Source organism: Schistocerca americana, chromosome 2, assembly GCF_021461395.2.
Source record: "Schistocerca americana isolate TAMUIC-IGC-003095 chromosome 2, iqSchAmer2.1, whole genome shotgun sequence".
In the NCBI taxonomy this organism is placed as follows: Eukaryota; Metazoa; Arthropoda; class Insecta; order Orthoptera; family Acrididae; genus Schistocerca; species Schistocerca americana.
In genome coordinates, this window is record NC_060120.1 from 735,945,426 (window position 1) to 735,968,603 (window position 23,178).

The 23,178-nt window shown below is 37.9% G+C and overlaps 1 protein-coding gene across 4 annotated transcripts in view; it reads left to right on the plus strand.

Annotated features, from left to right (window-relative positions):
• The window catches only part of LOC124594785 (E3 ubiquitin-protein ligase TRIP12), a 232,545-nt gene that overhangs the window by 198,841 nt on the left and 10,526 nt on the right, over positions 1-23,178 (plus strand). For all 4 annotated transcript variants that reach the window (XM_047133192.1, XM_047133195.1, XM_047133193.1 and 1 more), the window contains exons 28-29: positions 18-127; positions 14,540-14,792. In XM_047133192.1, coding sequence (XP_046989148.1) covers positions 18-127; positions 14,540-14,792 — 363 coding nt within the window. The remainder of the gene's footprint in view (positions 1-17; positions 128-14,539; positions 14,793-23,178) is intronic.

Genomic DNA, 23,178 nt, shown 5'->3' on the forward strand with positions numbered 1-23,178 from the left:
TTCTTACTGCTTTGCAGGAGTTCATAAACAGTAAAATTGCTGCTAAAGCCAGCAGGCAGCTTCAAGATCCATTGGTAATAATGACAGGCAATCTACCATCATGGTTACAGCAGATAGCATCTGCATGGTGAGCAACGAAATGTTCAATGTTGGTTGTCTTGTTCTGGATATGATGATTCCTGTTTGAAAATGAGATTAGACAGAAAATATTCTGATGTTTATATTCTTACAGGGATGTCAGCATTATAAACACTGGCTTTCTGACCAGCACTTAGTATAATATTGAGTAATTGTGTTGTTGTGACCATTACTATTTCTGCCTTGCTGATAGAAACTTCTTCACTCAATTGTGTTGCCGGTATTGGATTTTGTGGCTTCAAATACTACCGTATTTACTCGAATCTAAGCCGCACTTTTTTTTCCGGTTTTTGTAATTCAAAAAACTGCCTGCGGCTTAGAATCGAGTGCAGAGTAAACGGAAATTCTGAAAAATGTTGGTAGGTGCCGCCACAACTAACTTTTGCCATAGAATATATGTAGCGCTACACAGGCATGCTTTGCAGGCACAAAGATAAATACTAGTGCCAAAATCTCTGCGTCAGTAAATAAATTAAAAGAAAAGGTAGAAGAATGTAAACATTATGCCGTGTATTCTTTTGTGTTTGCTGCTATCTCATGTAAATCCTGTCTGTCTAATAAACTACGAAACTAGAGTGAGACAACAGCAAACACGGAAGAATATACGTATCATGTCATGTTTATATTTGTATTATTCTTATGCTGTATAGTGATACAGTCAGAAATGAAGCACGGCAGCTGATTAGATTTTAAAATCTAAGATGACTCTAATTTCTGTGCAGAATGTAATGTACTAAAGAGGCATCTGAAAAGATTTTCAAACGGAGAAAAATTTTTGCTAAATTCTTGTTCAGAACATCTTCTATCATATGCAGTCTATTATTTGTTTCTTGTTGATTATTATCAAAGAAAGCAGCAGTGTAAGTAGCAACAAATAGCAGTCTCTTGCCATTGTATATCCGACATAAAGTATGAAAATGAGAGAGGAGATCCTATACGTAACATTTGCTGTTTAAAATGCTATTTCCCACTTTTCCATTTTTCTTCATTTTACTGCATTTTTTAAAGATTCTGGAAAAGTGTAAAAGCAGGATTTCGCTGTATCCGGTTTCCTCCACCGCATCATTGGAGTTTCATCCATCACAACTTAGTTTATGACATGTTGTCCATTACTATTGTCAAATTTGATGAATATTTTGCAGCAGAAAATTTTCTTTACAGCTTGTGAATGTATTCCTGGACAACCACTTTTATTCAGAATGTATATGCCCCAGGTTACCCAGGAAAAATCAGAATTTTTCATTGTTTCAGTTTTCAGGTAAATTTTTGTAATTTTGACAGATAAGAACTCATACTGTAGCAGTTTTACTTCAGCCTACTACTGCAGAATAATACCAAGCAAAAAACATAAACGAGAGAATAATGCCAAAATAAAAAGCACCGTTTACAACATCAGAAGAGTGCATTCACTAGCCAACAGCAAAATGTGTTAAAGACTTTAGGACGAAGGCTAAAAAATACTTCGTAACAACAAACAGGTTTCAGTGAGCATTGTCACAACTATTTATATTTCTAACAGATAATGGGAAAATACTGTGAATGGTGGTTTCAGAAGTGTTACTTTCAAAGTACATCACCTTTTACACAAGGTGAATTATGTTATGTGTGAGAATGTATGAATTTCTTAAATCGTGGAACATTTGACTTTCGTTCAACACTTTGAGAACCAGCCAGTTGGAAAAGTTTTGGGCCCAGAAGGAAAGACATTTATACCAGTATTTAAAATTTTACTGGCACATTTATGTTTGATATATTTTAAAGAGTGACACACACTAAAAAAGACCATATTATTGGTGTGACAGCTTAGCTTTTCTTTCAGCTACACTGTGTGTATATTAATTTAAGCCATTAACTTTCTCTGTTTGTGTGACTGACATCATCATGTGTCTTGTGTTCTGAATATCTGCTTTCATTGGCTGGCGAGATAGTGTGACGTGAGCTATGATTGGCTGACAAAGCACATTGCGTAGTGTAATTTCGATTTCAGTGTTTCAGAAGCTACAGTGCCATATTTGGTGGCATTCTGCTTATACTTTTGTAATATGAAAATGTGCAGTGTATGTGTTGCTTCACATTAAAGATCTTTCAAAATGCTATGTTTTTTTGCTGGGTTTAGCTTCCTAAAGTGTTGGGAAGGTGTTCACTGATGTATAGAACATTTACCAGTCAAAGGATTGATAAGTACATTGTTACTTTAACAAGGGAAGAAAGTACTTTCACATGGGGTATAGTGTATTTTCACCTGGGGAAAAAATGTTTTTGTAACTGGGAAATATGGGGAATTTTTTTTCCCCCTTGTTTTCATATATGCCCTGTCATTGCAAATCTCATGTTGAGACATGGTGCATGGTTATTAATAATGCAATGCCAACACAATATGTGAAGACTACAAAATCAGGGTTGCTACAAGTTCTGGAAATAAGGGAATTTCAAAGATGTCAGTGAAATTTGGGAAGGGGGGCAAAAATCTTGTTTTTGTCTCGGTAGATGCAGTGGTTCGTTTACTAAAGTGTCATGCATCATTGCTGGATGGGAGCAGCTGAGTATGTGTGCCACTTCTCTTCCTACAACTCCCCTCAGCTTGCAGTCAGTGCTGCCACCACTTCTTGCCACTAGCCTAGAAGCTGCCGATGAGAGGCATGAGGAATGGTTTGTTTGGATCTGATTCCCAGAGATTGTAGACACAGGGGGTGAAGACGACAGTCGTGTCCATGAGTTGTATCTGAGTGATTGTATGAATGTGTGTGTGCTCTCATTTTTTGACAAAGGCTATGCCTGAAAATTTAGTTCTGAGAGTGTGATTGTCTTTTCTACATGTCTGTCTGCGACTCATCGATCATCTTTACGGTGAGTTGCTGTCTATCCTCATTATTATTGACTCTCAGAGTATTTGTTCAAGTTATCTGTTGCATGGAGTGAAACACTGTGGTCTCATTTCATCAACATGGTATCTGTGACACATGAATAGCTGGCCCGCGAGTCAATTTTTGTGACGGGCCAAGACCACGGGGCATTTCTGCAGATATATCTAATGGATCAGGCCTGCCGATCTGAAGCCCGTCATTTCCCACTAAAGTGCAGGCCCTGCCAATAGGATCTAGTCCCGCTAATCTGTCCACAGGCTGGGTTTGTCTGTGTGTGGCGTAATGCGGTGGATTTTTGTGATTTATCCACGGACCCAGAACTGCGGTGCTCCTTGGCAGGCCAGAGGCCGTGGGCGAAGGATTTCCAGAATTGTGACTGTCTCACCACAAGTACATTTTATAGGCATTTTATTTTTTATAGTATGTTTTGGCACTTCATATGTTTGAAATTATAGACAATTAGAAGGTGAAAATTGTGGCAGTTGGGGTACTCATATAATTCTCGAAAGAAAAATCTCAGAATACCTCCAAAATAACAGACATAACGCAGTGTGTGATAGCCGACAATAACAAACATAGTAGAACCAACATTTTGTTGGCAGTCACCTGTAGTGTGGGTTTACACAACTCTTCCCTGCCTTACACACTTTTTTCAAGAGGCCTACTTTTTCTGAGGTTATTTCTGGAAACAGTGAAGGTATTTTAAAACTGTTTTGAGAGTCCAAGGAAATGCGTATTTTTGTCACCAAATGTGTTTCATTTTATTGAAATAAAATAACAACAATGGTCTTAATGAAACACAAATACCATTTGGCTTGCCTTCTCCATCTGAAAACCATTCATTTCAAAAGACGTTGGTGTTGGTACTTCAGATTTTGCCCATACAGGGGAGAAATACAGAAGTTCATACATATTTTTTGAGGTACCAAAATTTGTCAGGAAAACATGCTAAAACTCGCCTGGAAATCAGGAAAATATCGGGGAATTTCACTTGGGGAAATTTGTGGCAACCCTGAGAATACTTGAATGCCAAAGAATACCCTTTTCGAGTGAGAGCTGATGAACATCGATGGCATCTGATGTGTGACACCATGTGGTACTGTGTATTTACATCATGGCAACGGGGACATTTTACCAACTGAAATGCAGGCAGTGCAGAAGGAAAAACCACTCACCGTTGATGTTTACTGGTCAGTGGCGTCACATTGCCTCTATTTAGCCAGATTTCAAAAGTCACAACCAATCATAAACACACTATATTATGATGAAAATTATAGAACAATAGAAGTGTTCTTGCTGAACATTATCATAATATCAGGTACAGTTAAACATATTAGTTCCCATATTGATATTATTAAAATTTTCTTGAAGATCAGTAAACTACATTTTTATTTGCCAGTACGTACTTCCAATTTATGCACTGACTATCTATCTTACTTGATGGTTGGAATTTAAGTACATGTTGATATGTCTGTCGAAAAAGTAGATTACAATCGTGTTGTTTCAGTCACAAGTTTTTATTCTAGAAATATTTACATCTGATAAAAGTAATTAAGGTTACTTTTTAATTATTAATCTGTATATAGTTTTCTTTCTGTTGATAGTATGTTAAAGTCTGTAGCCTATTTTTCTCCTAATAGTACCCTGAAACGTTCAAAAATTTCAGGCCTCTAGGTCAGATTTTTTTGTAAATAAAATAAACGTGTCACAAAATTTAATTCTTGGAATTTCAATTCAATATATTAGATCTATATACATTCCAGTTGCATAATCTTGGATTATGTGTTCCTCGTCTTTTAACTACCTTTTCTTGTTACTTCTTACTTTGGCCTCTGTAGTTGCTTTAAGAACACATGTTTAGCTGAAGTAACTGGGTACACTTCTCAAACCTTGTTGCAAATCCAGGATGGTGTAAAATATTCAGATTGCTCTTCTACTCTGCCTAGTACTCCTCATTCTTTACACTAGTCCAATATTTGAATTATAAACTCTTCCTTTACACATTCCTAGAGAATACTCAGTTTTAGTTGCTCCACAGAAATAAAACCATTTGAAGTTAACTGACCACACCTTTCATGCCTTTAAATTCTTCTTCTATTTTAGTACCACCTTCTCCACAGAGTTCCTACAGAACCACATCCATTAGAAGCTACACAAAGCACTCAGATCAGTAGTTACATAATCACATTTAGTCATATTGTATTGATAACTTCTCTTAGAAGTGCCACTTTGGGTCTCCAAATATTTGAGCTTCTGTCTTGAGGCACTTGGAGTTGACCTGGTATCTAGCTAGTCTGTATATGTGCTTACAAAGTCTCAACTTCATGGCAAAATAAACAGATTACCGTAAAACTTACAATTTTCAGCGCCCAAACAACTTCAACAATGACAAAATAGAAACTGCTCAAACTGTATAAACAACACATCCAAAAACCAAAGATATGCAAGGGAAAGCCTAAGAGCATTGCAAAGTATATCTTCTGACAGGGCTGCCAGTTTGGAGTGAGAAAGATATACTGTACAACATTTGACATGTGAAAAGCAGCAGAAACATGGGTGTGGCCCATTTGCCAAGAGCTCTTTAAATTAGTTTTCAAAAAACTTCCCCATGTCCAATTCCTTTAATTACCATTTTGATCAAAAAATTCTAAATGTTGTTTTAACACTTTATTAAGAAAATTGATTTTTAATCAGATCCACAAGCAACTGCTCTTAAGCCTGTAGAAATACCACATACTTTTTATGATAGTCACACACACTGTTTTCTTCAAGTAAACTCTGCTTTAAGCATTTATTGATGGATGCAAAAATTGGTGAACATAGGAACAGGATATGAGTTGCTAATAGGTTTTCACACATCAAAAAGGTCATACTGTTCTACAGCCTGTATTGGATTATATTTTTCATTCGAGGATTTATTATTTCTAAACAGGTCTTGTGTTTGTTAATTGATTGTTCTTTCCTCAGTTACTACGTATAAATGTGATGCCGAACTAAATTCCCTGCAAAATATCCAGCATTCATGGCTCACTTGTCTATGCATCTAATATTTCGTGAAGTTTTTATGAGATTATCTGGCTTCAGTTTCTTCTTCATAGTTTTACTTCACTATTTTGCGAACTTTTAACGTGTCAGAGGTTTTCTCTGTAGTGAGAAAGAGCAGGCACATCCTCTCCAATCCTACTACCTGCATTTGAAACACAGACTCCGATTCATTTACTTTACAACAATTCCTTGCCCTAAGAACAAACGGCATTGTAGACATGTAGTAAGATGAACCACAATTTCTGTTATACACTTCACGTATCTGAAATGTAAGATAAGCAATAACTTCTCAAGATAAGCAATAACTTCTCAAGATAAGCAATAACTTCTCAAGATAAGCAATAACTTCTCAAGATAAGCAATAACTTCTCAAGATAAGCAATAACTTCTCAAGATAAGCAATAACTTCTCAAGATAAGCAATAACTTCTCAAGATAAGCAATAACTTCTCAAGATAAGCAATAACTTCTCAAGATAAGCAATAACTTCTCAAGATAAGCAATAACTTCTCAAGATAAGCAATAACTTCTCAAGATAAGCAATAACTTCTCAAGATAAGCAATAACTTCTCAAGATAAGCAATAACTTCTCAAGATAAGCAATAACTTCTCAAGATAAGCAATAACTTCTCAAGATAAGCAATAACTTCTCAGCTGAAACTGAAATTTCTAGCTCTACTGTGCCACCTGAGGCCAAAACTATTTTTACGTCCATTCTTTTCTTGTATCAAAAAAGTTGCTAAGACACACTCTGACTACACATAACTGTATAACCAAGTAAGTGGAGAAATCAGGAGCACTCTACTCAAAAGACTGAACAGTAGTAGAACTACTATATAAAAGAAGTTGGCCCTGGATGTAGAAGGGAAATTAACAGAAAAAAAAAACGTCGGTACATTTTGTTGTAACACAGAGGATGGAGAGCCAGAGACAGCTAATCGGGAACAGTTTTCAGAAGGATATGTGTCATATGCATGGACACACCTGTAAATTCAACTATGAAGCATCAGATTACATTTCAGAACAGGCAACCATGAGAACTCAGATGTACAGCTTGTATTTTTACTAGTCTTGACAATCAGTGTGCCACATAGGAAATTACACTCAATCATAGAGCGCCCAGTGCATAGAGGTCACACAGTACCCTATTTACACCAAGCCTGTTATGTCTCCATGCATGCTGGAATGTAGATACCTGTCCTTTTGTGGGCACCAGGAATGCAGGCAGTGGCCATCAAGGTCATCAAGCCCAGGTAGCTATTGCACTTGCTTTAGGGAGATCCGTCGAATGGAGTTGGCCACCCTGTGGGTGGAAAGCAAAATCAAGCATATAGGAAAACTTACTGTCTGTAGTTCTGGATTTGTGCCCAGACTGATGGAGAGTCCTTTCAGATTACTTAGTCTATATTCCCTGTAGATCATATTGAAAATATATTTGGAAATTCTCTTCCCTCACTAAATTATGAAGTGGATCTGTCATAATTAAGTCACTTCTATCCAACCCTGATTATTAGTATGTTGCAGGAGCCTTAGTGATGTACTTGTCACTGTAAAACTCTATAAGAGCTGGAATGTGGTACAGGGTTTAATTTTTCACTAACACTTACTACTGCAAATAGATGAGGAATTATTTGAAAACTTGGAGAAGCGAGTGGTCCACTTCGTACGTCATCTGCATTGAGACCCACCAGACAACAAAGTTGACACTGAAGCATTTTGAGAGAATTCGCTTCCTGATAAACTTACCATTGATGTATGAAATTGTATTTACCATCTGTGATGTGGTTTGTTAAATGTCAAGACATTGGGCATGTGTGTTCCCACTGTACACAAACTGCCCGGTTTGCAAAGACTGGTCATCTGCTTCATGAAAACTCCCCAAGTGAGCAACCATCATTCTGTGTTATTTGTGCAGATAATCCCAGAAGTGTGCTATCTTAGTTAAGTAATGTAAAATACAGAAACTTGGACTCTGATCACCTTTCTGTTTTGAAGCCTGGAAAAAGTATGATCACTTTGATCCTGTCCCAATGGTATTGAATTTTGTCTATACCATGGCCATGACGTCATCAGTACTCCAAGTACTTACTCCCTCCATTTCCTCAGTGTCAACATCTAGTAGTCACACAAACAAATTAGCTCATAACGGGGGTCACAGCCCCCACCAACCTCCCCCCCCCCCCCCAAAAAAAAAAAAATAAATAAATAAAAAATCCTGCAGCACCATCTTCAGGGGATTAGACTTCCCACATCAACTGGTGATGGGGCTCACAGTAGAAAACGCTTTCTCTGGAAGACTACTGCAGTGACCCCCAGGTGCCACCTCACCACCCCACACAACATGTGCATGTTCTCTCTCTCTCTCTCTCTCTCTCTCTCTCTCTCTCTCTCTCACTCACTCACTCACACACACACACACACACACACACACACACACACACACACACACAGTGAAAGTGGAGTTGGAACTTATATGTGTCAGTATTGTTTTGTCCGCAATGGTGACACTGATCTTGGGTCCTCACCTTCCTCTTGGCCTCTCCTTGCTTAACAAGGATTTCATTAACATGATAATTCAGTTTAATGGCACTGGATATTACTGTCACATGCCAGAACTGCAATAACGAATCTCCTCCTGTCCTGCAGTCTGTGTTGCTCTCCAAGAAACTCTTTCAACCAGTGACCATTCATCACCCCTTCAAGGTTACTATGCCTTCCATCAGAACTGTACTGACCTTGAGAGAGCATGTAGATGGGTCTTTATTTTGTTTCATACAGTTGTCAGCAGTGAGTGGATTTCTCACTATTGGAAGCAGTAACTGTGCAATTGGGAATAAGCCCAGCGATTATTATTTGCAATGTATGTCTGGCTACCCTCAGTCAGAGCATGTCCAAATTTTGAGGTGGTGACCTCTTTAATTTGACAGTTGTCTGCTACTGCACCCCTCCCCAGTGCAGCTCACCCACCCTGCGCTTCTGTTTGGCCATTTCAATGCACACCAGCCATTGTAGAGAGGAGTAACAGCTTTTCTGATAGGGTAGAAGCCTTCTGGCTGACCAACTTCTTCCCGGTTTTGATCTGTGTCTTTTCAATGATGGCACTCATATATGACCCCTTTTTGGCTATCAGTTTGGGAATCTCTTCCCCCAATCTCATGGTTTCACTGCATTGGGCACTGTAGACTGATCTTTGTGACAGCAGTCACTTCTTGGTGATTCTCTCTTCTTTGTGACCCCCGACAGACCAACTGCCGCATTGAGTTAACTTGGCAGTTGTATACCTCTGCTGTTACCACTGTTCCCTCTCCACCATGGCGTATCAATGAGGTTGTCAGAGATACCTCTGCTGCAGTTGCCTGTGTGGCTGGAACTTTAATCCTCCTTTCTACAGAACTCTTCCACTTACTACCATTACCATGCTGGACCAGATACCTTCCAACAGGGAGGGGGGGCTTTTGTGGGTTTCCCAATTGGAATGTGTCTCAAGACCATCCACTGGGACCTCAATCAACCACCCTTATAGTGTGCTCACCACCTCAGTTGCTACTCAGCCCACAAATTGGAACCAATTTATTTGAAGGACAAATTTTTTCACTCTCATGACATTTCAGCATCTGTTCTATAGGAATATCAGGGTGCTACTGTCATTTATACTGAAAGCTCCAAAACCTGGACTGTACAAGAGATGCTTTTATTTCTTCCATCATTCGGGAACATCATTTGTTGGTGAGAACATAGTAATTTTATGGAGCAGATGATGCCATCAACAAAGACTAAACAGACTACCCTCAACCACATTGCATTGTAGAGACTCAATGAGCAGTCACCCAGTTATTGATCAAAGGTATTCTTTTCACCCTGTGGTTATCTGCTATTCATGTTCTTCTCTCTGACCATAATCATACTACCTGATCAGGCGTCTTTCTTATGTCACACATAATGATGGTACTTTGGAAACAAACTGGCTGACAGAATGGCTACAGAAGTGACTGATTGCCCAACATTTACTTTGGCAATCTGGGGTGCAGGTATGAGAGGGCATGGATCATCATCTGATGGGGTACTGCTCTATCTATCACACAAACTATGGCTGTTTAACATTCCCCATCGGTTCCTCCTGGAAGAAGTCTACCATCTGCATTCCTCCTTCTGTTCCTTCTGGAAGAAGTCCACCATCTTATGTTCCTTCCACATCGGTCATACCAGGTTATCCATAGTTAAATTATGTAATGAGAAGTACCCTCATGTTGTGGTTGCAGAGCCTTATAGACAGTAGCTCATATCATGGTGGAATGCCCCTTCTGGCTCTCCGTGCCAAGCATGGTCTTCCAGGTTATTTACCTAAAATGTTACCAAACAACATACAGACAGTTGATATGTTACATAATTTTCCATTGCTGCTAGTTAAACTACTGTTAAGGGAGGAGTAGTTAAGATATCTCCCCCAGCATGCTGGACCCAAGTCATCTCACTTTTAATAATTAACAGCATCAGTTGCACCGTTTATCTAGAATTTACCCAGGTTTCAGTCGGGATAACCCAACCTTCTTCAGAATAACAGTAACTACTATTTGTCCATAGTGGACATCGTCACCCTAAAACTACAAATCCATAAATTATCGTCAAGACTATAAAACTTATTTGGAACTGCCTTGGCCCCACTTCGCGACCGCGATGTGGCAGCCACGAGTGCTGTACTGGTACTCAGTTCATGTGATTTTTGTTCGTGTAATACACTCTCACCAAAACCTTGCGTATTGTTATGTGTTAGTACATGTCTGCCTTCCTTTAGTAGTCTGAAGCCAATAAACATTTATTGTAGTATTTCATAATGACATAATGGGCAGTACTTGAGCAAACATAAAAAAAAAAAAAAATGTGGGTTCGTTCATTTAGAGTGGAATAAAAAAATCTCAAATAGAAGAAGAAAATGATTAAAGTGAAAGCAACAGTTTAAAGACAAGGACAATAATAACATGAAAGAATATGTTGAATTAAACATGATTGATCAGCTGTGCCTTAATGCAATGTGGAAAGGAATTGTTAAAATTTTTTAAATGAACAATTGAAAACAATGAAAAGAGCTAAATCCAGGAACACATATAGTTAATAATAAGAGTAAGGCCTCTCCAAAAGTGATGCCAGAACAGATATATGAAACTGTCAAAGTTGTAAAGAAAGGAAAGGCACCTAGAATGATCACACTTCAAAGGAAAGGGTTAAATGTGAAGGATTTACAGACTACACATGAAAGGAGACAAACAGTATATTTAAAAACTACAGACCTGTCAGTTTCCTCCACATAATCTTGCAGGTATTCACTAAAATAATCACTTTCCACACTTGAAAAGCTTTGGATTGTAATCAATCTGAGGAACTAGCAGGCATTAGAAATGGATGTATTACAGTGGATCACTTTCAAATTGTAAATGTTGTCATAAAAATAAGAGAAAAATGTGAATTACCACTTCATCTGGGATTCATAGATATTCAGAAATCTTTTTACTTGAATTGAACAAGATCTGTACTGATAGTCTTTCAGAAAAATAGCACTGATTCAACCTCTGTTAGATGCCACAGCTTCCATTATACTTCATCAGGATAATGGGAAATCCAGAATTAAAATAAGTCAGGCATGGAGATCACACAAAGTAAGTACAGGGTGATTCAAAAAGAATACCACAACTTTAGGAATTTAAAACTCTGCAACGACAAAAGGCAGAGCTAAGCACTATCTGTCGGCGAATTAAGGGAGCTATAAAGTTTCATTTAGTTGTACATTTGTTCGCTTGAGGCGCTGTTGACTAGGCGTCAGCATCAGTTGATGCTAAGATGGCGACCGCTCAACAGAAAGCTTTTTGTGTTATTTAGTACGGCAGAAGTGAAGCGACGACAGTTGTTCAGCGTGCATTTCGAACGAAGTATGGTGTTAAACCTCCTGATAGGTGGTGTACTAAACGTTGGTATAAACAGTTTACAGAGAATGGGTGTTTGTGCAAAGGGAAAAGGCAGCCCATGACAGAGCACTTCATCACTGGCCTTCAAGAAGCCCTGATCTTACCCCCTGCGATTTTTTCTGATGGGGGTATGTTAAGGATATGGTGTTTCGGCCACCTCTCCCAGCCACCATTGATGATTTGAAACGAGAAATAACAGCAGCTATCCAAACTGTTACGCCTGATATGCTACAGAGAGCGTGGAACGAGTTGGAGTATCAGGTTGATATTGCTCGAGTGTCTGGAGGGGGCCATATTGAACATCTCTGAACTTGTTTTCGAGTGAAAAAAACCTTTTTAAATACTCTTTGTAATGATGTATAACAGAAGGTTATATTATGTTTCTTTCATTAAATACACATTTTTAAAGTTGTGGTATTCTTTTTGAATCACCCTGTACTTTCAGCAGCCCTAAAGGCTGTTGCGTGCACTTGTGTGTGTGTGTGTGTGTGTGTGTGTGTGTGTGTGTGTGTGTGTGTGTGATGGCTACCTTTTACTTGCTAAGTTAAATTTTCTCCAGGCTGCTGGATCACTTATTTCACTGATAAAAATGGAGATGAAAATGTTTTGTGCTGAAAACAAAGATTTCAAAAAAAAAAAAAAAAAAAAAAAAAAAAAAAATTAACTTCCATTAAAGAACTGCACTTCTTGAATGCTGAAATTGATTTTCTTTAAAGCAGGGTATCCATTGATAATAAGCCTGTATATGTATGCATATTGAATAATGCTGGAATGTGCCCCTCTTTGTTCCTCATTTGTTGTACCTTTTCTTGCCCAGAATTTCAGGTGATGAATGCTCTGCTGTTGCTTTCATTGTTTTCATCTTCCTTGCATCCTTATAGAAAGTTATGCTCAGTTAACAGATATCTATGAGGATGGTATTCAGGGCTGGTTGCAATATAAATAAGCATATTAATATTGATGGGAGTTATGTAGAAAAGTAGACCAAAGAACAGGCTTTCATCAAAAAATAAAATTCCTAAGAAAAACTTACTTGCTTTATTTTTATTTCAAAATGTTACTTTGTTAAAAAGCACACTTCATACTTCTTGTCTTGATACATTTCTCCAGTTTTTTCCTCTAAACTTTGGAACTTCCTTAATCTGATCCAGCCATCTTTTTCTGAGTTATCCTATTGGTCTTCCCCTGGCACATTTCTATATAGATATTGTTTTCATCTTCTTCACATGGCCAAACCACTTGACCTGTGCAATACTCTCTCTGTCATTGACAGATCCACTTGAATTTCTTCTCTGAAAAATTCTAATTCTCTTTCTTATAGTCTTATGCAAGACTGATCATTTCGCATGCTTGTAACTTGCTCAGATCTGCCTTGTTAAGTACACTGCACTCTAAAGCGTATGTCATCAGCAGCAGGAGACATGGTTTGTTTAGTTCTCACATTGAAAAGCATCACCGTATAGCGAGATCTGAATGGATGCCGAAGTTGCTAATACTTGATAAAATATGCTACTGTGTGCCTATGACATGGTGACCGTCTCCACAATACCAACCAAAATGTTGATTGAACAGGGAGGGAGGATGGCTCACCATTTGTGTTACCATTATGACCCCTCCTGCAATCTAAACATCTAAAGTTGCAAGTTTTTTTACTCACAGTGTCAGCTAGAATCAAGAATTACTAGAGCAAGGCTGAATGGCATAAAGTTTTTGATATTTCATTATATCTAAAGCTGTTGAAAAAAGTACCTAAAGAATCCTCCACAGTGAAGGATAAAGAACATGGAAAAACAAAGGATAGATACTCTGGTGCTGCACAGTAGTAGTGCCTACCATAGTCTTATCTCAGAAAAGGCATGTGGTACAGGAAGTAATCAGGAAGTAACATCCAAAATTCAAATCCCATTGTACTCATTATAATGTGGTGGTGGTGGTGGTGGTGGCGGTGGCGGCGGCGGCGGCGGCGGCTGCGATATTAGTACTGTTTGTCCACAGTAACTTGGCGAGTTTACTGGTGCTGCCAGAGGAAGAGAGAATTGGCTGTAGTTGAAAGATATTAATTTCTCTCTCAGAGGCTGCCAACATTAAGCCGCCCCTAGCAGCAGCAGCAGCAGCAGTAAAAAACCAGTTCAAACTTATGTTGATAATTACACTAAATTCAAGCTGTTCTGCTCATGAATTTTTTGTAAAAACTTGTGGCAGAGTCCAGTAGCTCTAACCCCCCCCCCCCCCCCAAACACACACACACACACACACACACACACACACACACACACACACACCAGTACATTAAAGATCCAGAGTTGTATTTACAGCTGACAAAGTGCAAGTGAGTGAATGACTAGCGTTACTTTACAGAAACACAGGCTTTAAAAAATGAGCGCCAAGTAACGCACAGTGCTACTTAGTGCTTAAAAAAAAAGGTCCTCCTCCTTCCCATTGGCCACGATTATGCTCTTAGTAATAATGCTTTTGCCTACAGGTTTGTTGACACCAAATGTGTGAACGCGTTTTAAATTACTTTTCATTGTTTCAGCCCCTTTCTTTTTCCGTTTGAGACACGTCAGCTACTTTTCTATGCAACCTCCTTCGACCGTGACCGAGCACTGCAGCGGTTGCTGGATTCGACACCAGAACTTAGCAATTCAGATTCCCAGGAACGTGTAACTCCACGACTCGACAGACGTAAACGTGTCATATCGCGTGACGACATATTGAAGCAAGCTGAACACCTTATGCAGGAGCTGGCTAGTTCCAGAGCTTTACTTGAAGTCCAGTATCATGATGAGGTAAGGGATGCCATTTTTAAAATTTGTATATGCTACTTACTATCACCAACACATATTGCACTGTTTTCTTGCATGCAGTGGTCCATGTTTCAAGCATAAGTCAGACATGTATAGTAGTGTCATATATTGGCATTAAATTTGTAAATTTAGTGATGTGAAACAAATTAATAATCCTTAGTAGAAGAAACAAAGTGAAATTCCATAGTTTAATTGTTTATTACACAGCAGTGCCCAAGAATACATTGGAGTAGCTAGCTCTTTTTAAAACATCTGTAGTGAATATGATCCCATTGATTAGTCCTTTTTTGATCTAAATATATTTGTTACTTTCCAGCCAACAAATTTAACGGAGTATGTAGTTTAGATAAAACTTTTTTTTTTTCTGAAAGATTTATCCTTATATTGAAACATGAAAAACTTTTAATTAAATGAATTATAATTTTCATTGCACAAAGTGTAATTTTGTGCAAATAACATTCTCTTGCTTCAGCTTTTGTAAACTTTTTCTTTATAAGAATATGGCTTTTGTTTTTCATAAAGCTGGAAAAATAATTTATTTTTTCAGTAAATGATTTTTGTAGTTGCTTGCTGTGATATATATTTTCGTTCTCCAAGTCTATTGGCTGATAAACGTAGTTGACAAATGTGTCTTTGGATTTAGTCATTGAACAATATATTTACAGCTAAAGCTTACACAGCTCCACTTGCACATTTCTTCATGCACAGTTTTTCTAGATTTGGAAGATATTTCCCAAATCATTCAAGGGTTATGAAAGTAAAATCGTACATCTTTCCTTTTCATTACAACATTCCTGACTAAAGAATAAGACTGTGTGAACCATTACCTTCTGGGAATACAGTCCCAGAAAATTCATTTCTCTTACTGATATTTTATCTGTATACCTTCCAGGCTGAACTAACTGACTAATGAGTCTTAGCACTGATAAATGTGCACCATAAAAACTTGTTCATATTGTGTACAGCTTCAGGTTTAAAATTTAGTGCAACTGAAGGCATACAAAAAGACTATCTGTAATTGAGAATCATATTTAGAAGAGGCAGTTAATAATAAAAAAAAGGGCCTTATAATGTGATTAGGTGTTTAATGAGGATAGCAATATGTGTACTTGAAGCCTGCAACTTCTGCCTCTTCTAAATATGATTCTCAATTACAGATAGTATTTTTGTATGCCTTCAGTTGCACTAAATTTATAACCTGAAGCTGTACACAATATGAACAAAGTTGGGTAATAAAGAAAAGTATCGAAGTGGTTGGTGTTTATGTGGAAAGATGGTGGGAGAGGGATTGTAAATGGAATGGTAACAGTTATGACAAGAAAGGGGTCAGAGGCAGTTGCAAATTAAGGGCTAAAGCAGGTCAAGGGGGATTGTGGGACGGAAAGATCTACATCTACATCTAATGGGGGTGGAGATACAGTTTTCACTTGGTAAATGAAGAGAATGGTGGTTATGGCATAAGTGGATAGTAAGTGGCTGTTGTCCAACTTGAAACAAAGTACTAGTGGGGCACCTTGGGCTTTTACTATGTTTAAAGATGTTATTGTTGATTTCAGACAATAAAAACTCTAGGTTGGAATATCAACAATACAAGTAAAAGGATAGATTGCCACTCAGTTGTAAAGATGATAAATTGAGTTGCAGACAGGAACAACAAAGAGATCATTACAAAGTGTTTTATACTCTGGGCATCCACAGCTGTTGAAAGGCATGATTTTAAGAATAAGTCCATTCATAGCCATTAATATTGTTGTTTTATTGAAATGGAACTGGTTTCGTGGCCTAAAGCCACATTGTCGGGTGCAACCTACATAGTAAAGAATAATAAACAGATTGTTACAGGGTGTATACGACCTGGGAGAACCGGGACGTCCAGGAAAAACCCGGGAATTTTTTAGAATTCCGAGAATTTTTCATTGATTTTGTTTTCAGTTAAATTTTTGTAGTTTTGACTGGTAAGAACCGATACTCTAACAAAGAATATTACTGTATCCCGCTACTGCAGATAATACCGCAGCAATAAAATGTGAATTAGAGAAAAAACGAAAATAAAACTTAAAATTGCATAGGAAATGCGCCAGATACAGCAACAAAACACAGCGCTCATACAAGCGTCTACCAACAGCAAAATGTGTCAAAGACCATAGGAAGACTATGCAGTGCTTCGTAACAACAAAGGGCCTCCTATGAGCGTGACGTCACAACTGTTTACGTTAGATTCTTCTCCCCCTTCTGGCTACAGAAATGTGGCTGTTGGCTGTGTAAGCAATCGCAGCAAGCAGCTAGATAGTACCGGGAAAAATTTTACTGGGGCGCCCAAGCTGCCAGATTCAGGCATGCGCAGCAGGTCCAAATCTAGGTGTGGGTGGGTGCAAATTCTTATTCTTGAGGGGGGAAAAATCCTTATTTCACAAAGCGACTGGCATCCAGTGCACGTTAGTCTATCGATTATTCATATGACTTTGAAGCGCATCCCTGTCGGTTTTTGAACATTTTTGAACACATTCTAATTTGATTTCTGAATGAATCGTAAGTTGATTTGTGAATGCGCGCGTAGTGTACATGATGTCTCTGTGAGGGGAATCCTCGTTGCATGTAGAAACAAACTTTCCTACAGACAAAAGCGGCTATACGAGCTGACCAGAGTAAAGCCGAAAGGCTGAATGCCAACCCCTGTCTGATTGTGTGGTTGATTGGGTTTGCGAATGATGAGCGTTGTTATAATTACTAGCGAGATCCATAGATTCAGACTACAGGAGTGGAAATAAACAAATAACAGGTAAGAAAGATTACATATTACCTTCTCGGTGTATCGAAGAAAATGAAATTTTGACGGAAAATTTTTGGACAGATCGCTATACTAGTAACAGCCAGTTGTACAGTCCCCAGCTAGCAGCCGCTTTAAGTTCTATTCTGGAAGAAGCGCGGAAAACGCATTGTACGAACATGTAATAACGCCTAACCGGAGAATAATCGCGGGATAACCAAACCGGTGATTCTGGCGGGGTTATTGAAGTTAACCTGTGAATAAGCTTTGACACTGGCAGGAATAGTTACAGAATTAGTGATAACAAGACTGTTTGTTAGAACGAGGAAGGAGAAGAAACTGGGACATCACACAAATTATGGAACAATATGACGATTCAAAGTTCGTATAAAAATTTCGTACTACTACTATTCGATCTCATGCTTGAGATACTGAAACGTATGAATGAAGTGCGAAACTATTCTCTAACGTAAAGCTTTTTTCTTGTAATAGGCTTAATAGGCATTTGATATTGGTACTTTGTGAATTATATTCTGTTGTTACAAAAAAGACCGTTTGTGCCAAACCAGTCTCGTTTATTTAGTGTGTGTTACAATTGTTGCAGTATTAGAAAGGCCTAGTTTGTTTTATCTAGCAGACAGTGACAAAATAGACGTAATCAGAGAGGGAAACCACACCAGTCTTTGGTCCTATTTGTATTAACAGCTTTTTCAATATTAGACAGCGTCATTTCGATTTTTCGTCTAGCAAAACGTTTGACGATCTTTGAGGTAATAGATTCTTTCGCAGAAAGAAAAGCACACCATATAAAACTATAGCAAGATTAGAGAGAAAAAAATTCTAGGAGCTAAGGATTGAAGAAATGTGATAGCCTTGCTTGTCTCATGTTTTTACTGGCTCTATGTATCCTATATTTAATTTTATGTCACACAAAGCAGCAAGTTGTTAGCTAATAGGGAATAAAGAGTGCAATTTTCTGAAGAGTTCTTTTTTTTTTAAAAAAATGTAAAAGAGGGACAGGATGCGAAATCGGCTGACTGTAAGCAGGAGAGGCACCACAGGACATTCTAATTTCCACTGTCGTGAATGTGGTTTGATGTCGTCCAGTACAAAAGATACACATTTCAATTCCACATAGTGAAATACGGTGACATGCGATAGAAGAATGCTGTGTGAGCAGGCGAATGGGTAATCTCCTTGTAATTTTTCCTCCTATCTACGTAATTCAGTAGCTCTCAATTCGTTCGAGCAATCAATCATTCATGATAGGAAACACAGTCATAGCTCAGTCACTCAAAATGATTCTGAAATTTTACTTGTTAGAATGAAATCAGGCGATGATTTTTCTTCTCTGCAGGCTCGTGCTTTGCAGCAGTCTGCTAATCTGTACAAATAAAATGCCTCGTAATTTTGGGAGCGTTGTATAATCAGTCGGGAAACCTCATATCAAGCGGATATTTGGCTTTGATGAAGTTTAACCTTCCGAAGAAGTAATGGAGCTCTTGGATTATTAAATGCAGGTTCGTATCCAGTCTTTCGGAAGTTCTCTTCTGATTAACAGCTACGCAATATATCGATAAATATCATTAATTCTCAAATTTCAAATACACACCTTTTATGTGAAGGAGCAATCTATATATATTTCCTTTTAATCATACAGTTCGTATCAGTTATCTTCTGTGATAAATCTCAATAATCAGATTACAGTTCATCCAAACCAAGCTCAGGCTAATCGGCACGAAGACAATCTCGGCAGCTCCCTTTCTTTTTTTTTTTCTAACAACCACCAGAGAGAGTACTACAAAGAATACTTATGCGCTCATGGCATAGCTATTGTATGAGCTACTTTTCGCATGGATTCTGCGAGTATGAAGATAGAAAATTAGTAAACGTCATTCAAGGGTAGAATTGATCCGAATAATTCATCGAATATAAAGAGATATTACATCCTCGTGACCCGTGTTTACATTTAGTGATTTTGCTATTTCCTCTTCGTTTACTGCTCTCACATCAAATGAAAACTAAATGGATTTCTATGGCTGCGAGCTATCAAGTGAATTAAACTACATTCACATAATTATGGAAGGCTAAAATGTGTTGTTGTTAGCAGATTTTATTCTATTTCCACCTTCCTGACAGTCAAACATTAATTGCCTTGCAGAACAATGAAGTTATTTTTGTCAGTTTGCTAAAGAAATTTCCTTTTATTAATCTTTTCCGCTGAGGCAGACAAAATATTTGAAACGAAGTGTTTAATTCCACACACTGTTCACTGCATTTCAAGTGCACATTTTCAACTTCTAGCATGTATGGCATTGTGCCATAATAAACAACCAAACATGAGATAACACAGTATTGGTACTCAAAGAAAATTTACATCCCCAAAACCACATTGATACACTTAATATCAGGTCGTGGCCTTCTTCACTGGGAATCTGGACATACGAATGTGCACATTTTAGTATGGGTCACGAAATTCCAATGCTCTTGGAGTATCCTCTGATGTCTTGTTTCTTTTATGACATAATGTAAGATCTTTTAATGTTTTACACGTACGAAAAAATGGGCTCCTTAAATGCATTGTAGCTGCGCAAGCACGGTGATGCCTGTCATCTGGCACTCTCTGGCAACTGCAGAAATGAAACTATTTCTAACAGGTCGTGGGAAAATATTCCGAATGGTGGTTTGAAAAGCATTACCATAAAAGTAAATTTCCTTTTACGCAAGTTGAACAGTGTGCGAGAATGTACGATGAATTTCTTACACCACAGAGCGTTTGACTCTCATTTAAAAATCAACTATTTGATGTCGAGCCATTTAGATGAAGTTCGAGCCCAGAAGATCACTTATGTCGTTATTAAAAATTTTACTGGCACATTTGTGTGATGTATCGTAATTTATAATACGCGCCTAAAAGACCAACATTATATGTGACAGCTTAGCTTCTCTTGCAGCATATTAATCTTATAGACACAATATTATATGTGAAAGCTTTTCGTTTCGTGTAGCAACACTGTGTATATTAATTTAAACCATTAACTTTTTCTGTTTTTGTGTTCGTGCTACTTGACAGTGATGTTGCTATTGGCTGACTACATCATGTGTCCTAAGGTCTGAATACCCGCTGTCATCGGCTGGCGAGATAATGTGACATGAGCTGTGACTGGCTTACAAAAGCACATCGCAGTCTCGATTTCAATGCTTCAGAAAGTAACATGCGATGTTTGGTGGAATTCGAATTTATACTTTCGTAATATGAAAATACAGCGTACATGTTGCTGCACATCAAAGATCTTTCCGAAACGTGGTTTTTTTTCCCTGTGTTTAGTTTTATAAAGCGCCGGGAAATTCTACGCCCGTGTGTAAAACCATAATCATTCAAAGGACTGATAAGTTATACAGTTCCGAGAGGAAATATACTGTCAATGAACAGGGAAAAAATATGTTTTCACCCGGGAGAAAGTGTATTTTTAACCAGGAAATCTGGGAATTTTTTTTCCTTGTCCACGTATACACACACACACGTACATGCACACAGTCATCTTCAGCTTCTCAGACTGGGATGCGTGCAAGTCCGAGCTGCCAGAGGTGACAGTCGGGTGCGTGAGGGGTGCTTGCTTTTCTGAAGGAGGCTTGGGCCTAAAGCTAAATTATAACAATCATTCCATTGTATCTGTCTGTAATTCAGTGTGTCGTCTTTATGGTGAGCAGGAATCTATCCTTTTTTTATATTGTTGTCGTTGATTTGTGTGTTTAATGTGGAAAAATTTTATGGAGAGATTGATGAAGTAAGAGTTTTTAGGAGTATGGAAGAACAAAAATAGGGTGTCCAGATTAGTTTCTACTACTGAACGTGGGCCAAATAATGAGTTTGATTTTGGATGCTAGAAAGGTTTTCACTATATTTTTCTTGAACAGGTTTGAATAGTAAGCTACCAATAGAGTACTCATAGCAGTACTGTGAACTTGCAAAATGCAAATAACTACAGGGTGTTTACTCCTCGGGACAGCCGGAAAAACCACAGGAATTTTTTAGTCCAGTAGAAAAAGGAAAAAAAAAAACCTGGGAACTTCTGATAATTCTGTAAATTTTTCATTGTTTTGGTTTTCAGTTAAATTCTTGCAATTTTTACTGGTAAGGACTGATATGTCTTGCAGAACAGTGAAGTTATTATGTCGATTTGCTAAAGAAATTCGGCTTTTATTCATCTTTTTCGCTGAGGCAGTCAATTTACTTGAAACGTAGTGTTTCATTCCACACTATTGCCCAGTTTCAACTGTTTGCTGAATTTAGAGTGCACATTTTCATCTTCTGTAACCTATGCCATAATACAGAACCAAACCTGAGATAAAACAGTAGTAGTATTCCAAAAAAAAAGAAAAAATTTACATCCCGAAAACCATACTGAAAAGCTTAATATCATGTTGGGGACTACTTCATTGTGGATCTGGACATACAAATGTGCACTTTAAGTCAAATTACATATTTATTATGGTTCACAAAATTTCAATGCTCTTAGAGTATCCTCTGACATCCTTTTTCTTTTATGAAGTAATGTAAGTTCTGTTAAAGCTTTATACATAGCTGTGGATGCGCAGGAATGCCCATTTTCTGGCGCTCCCTGGTAACTGCTGAAATAACCTATTTCTAACAGGTAGCAGGAAAATATTGCGAATGGTGGATTGAAAAGTGTTACTTTCAAAGTAAATTTTATTTTATGCCAGATGAATTATTTTGCATGTGAGACTGTATTATAAATCAGAGATAAGTTTGACTCTCATTTAAAACTTAATGCTTTGAGGACCAGCCACTTAAAAGAATTTCGAGCCCAGAAGACCAGACATTTATGTCATTATTAAAATTTTACTGGCACATTTGTGTGATGTGTTTTTAAGTGTAACACTTGCAAAAGTGTGTGTGTGTGTGTGTGTGTGTGTGTGAGAGAGAGAGAGAGAGAGAGAGAGAGAGAGAGAGAGAGAGAAAGGGGGGGGGGCAGTATTACGTGTAAAAGCTTAGCTTTTCTAGTAGCTACACTATTTACATTAATTTAGACCATTAACTTTTCCCATTTACGTGTTTGCACTACTTAACAGTAATGTTGCTATTGGCTGTCTACATCACGTTTCCTGTGCGCTGAATATCTGCTGTCATCGGTTGGGGAGATGACATGAGCTATGATTGGCTTACAAAATCGCATCGCGATCTCTAATTCAATGCCTCAGAAACTAATGTGCTATGTTTGGTGGAGTTTGAATTTATTTTTTCGCAATATGAAAATATGCAGCATATCATAAAATGGAAATATGCAACATACATGTTGCTGCACATCAAAGGTTTGCTGTTTTTTTTGTAAAATGCTGGAAAGTTCTACGCTGGTATATAAAACCTTAACCATCCAAAGGATTGATAATTTTCACAGTTCCAAGGGAAAGTATATTGTCATTTAACATAGAAAAAGTGTAATTTTTGCCTGGAAATCCGGGATTCCCCCACCCCCTCACTTGTGCACATATACACCCTGAATTAACATAAATCTTCTCACCTACTCTATGTAATTGTATAAAAATTGAATTGTTTTCTCTCCAAAATGCACATCATCC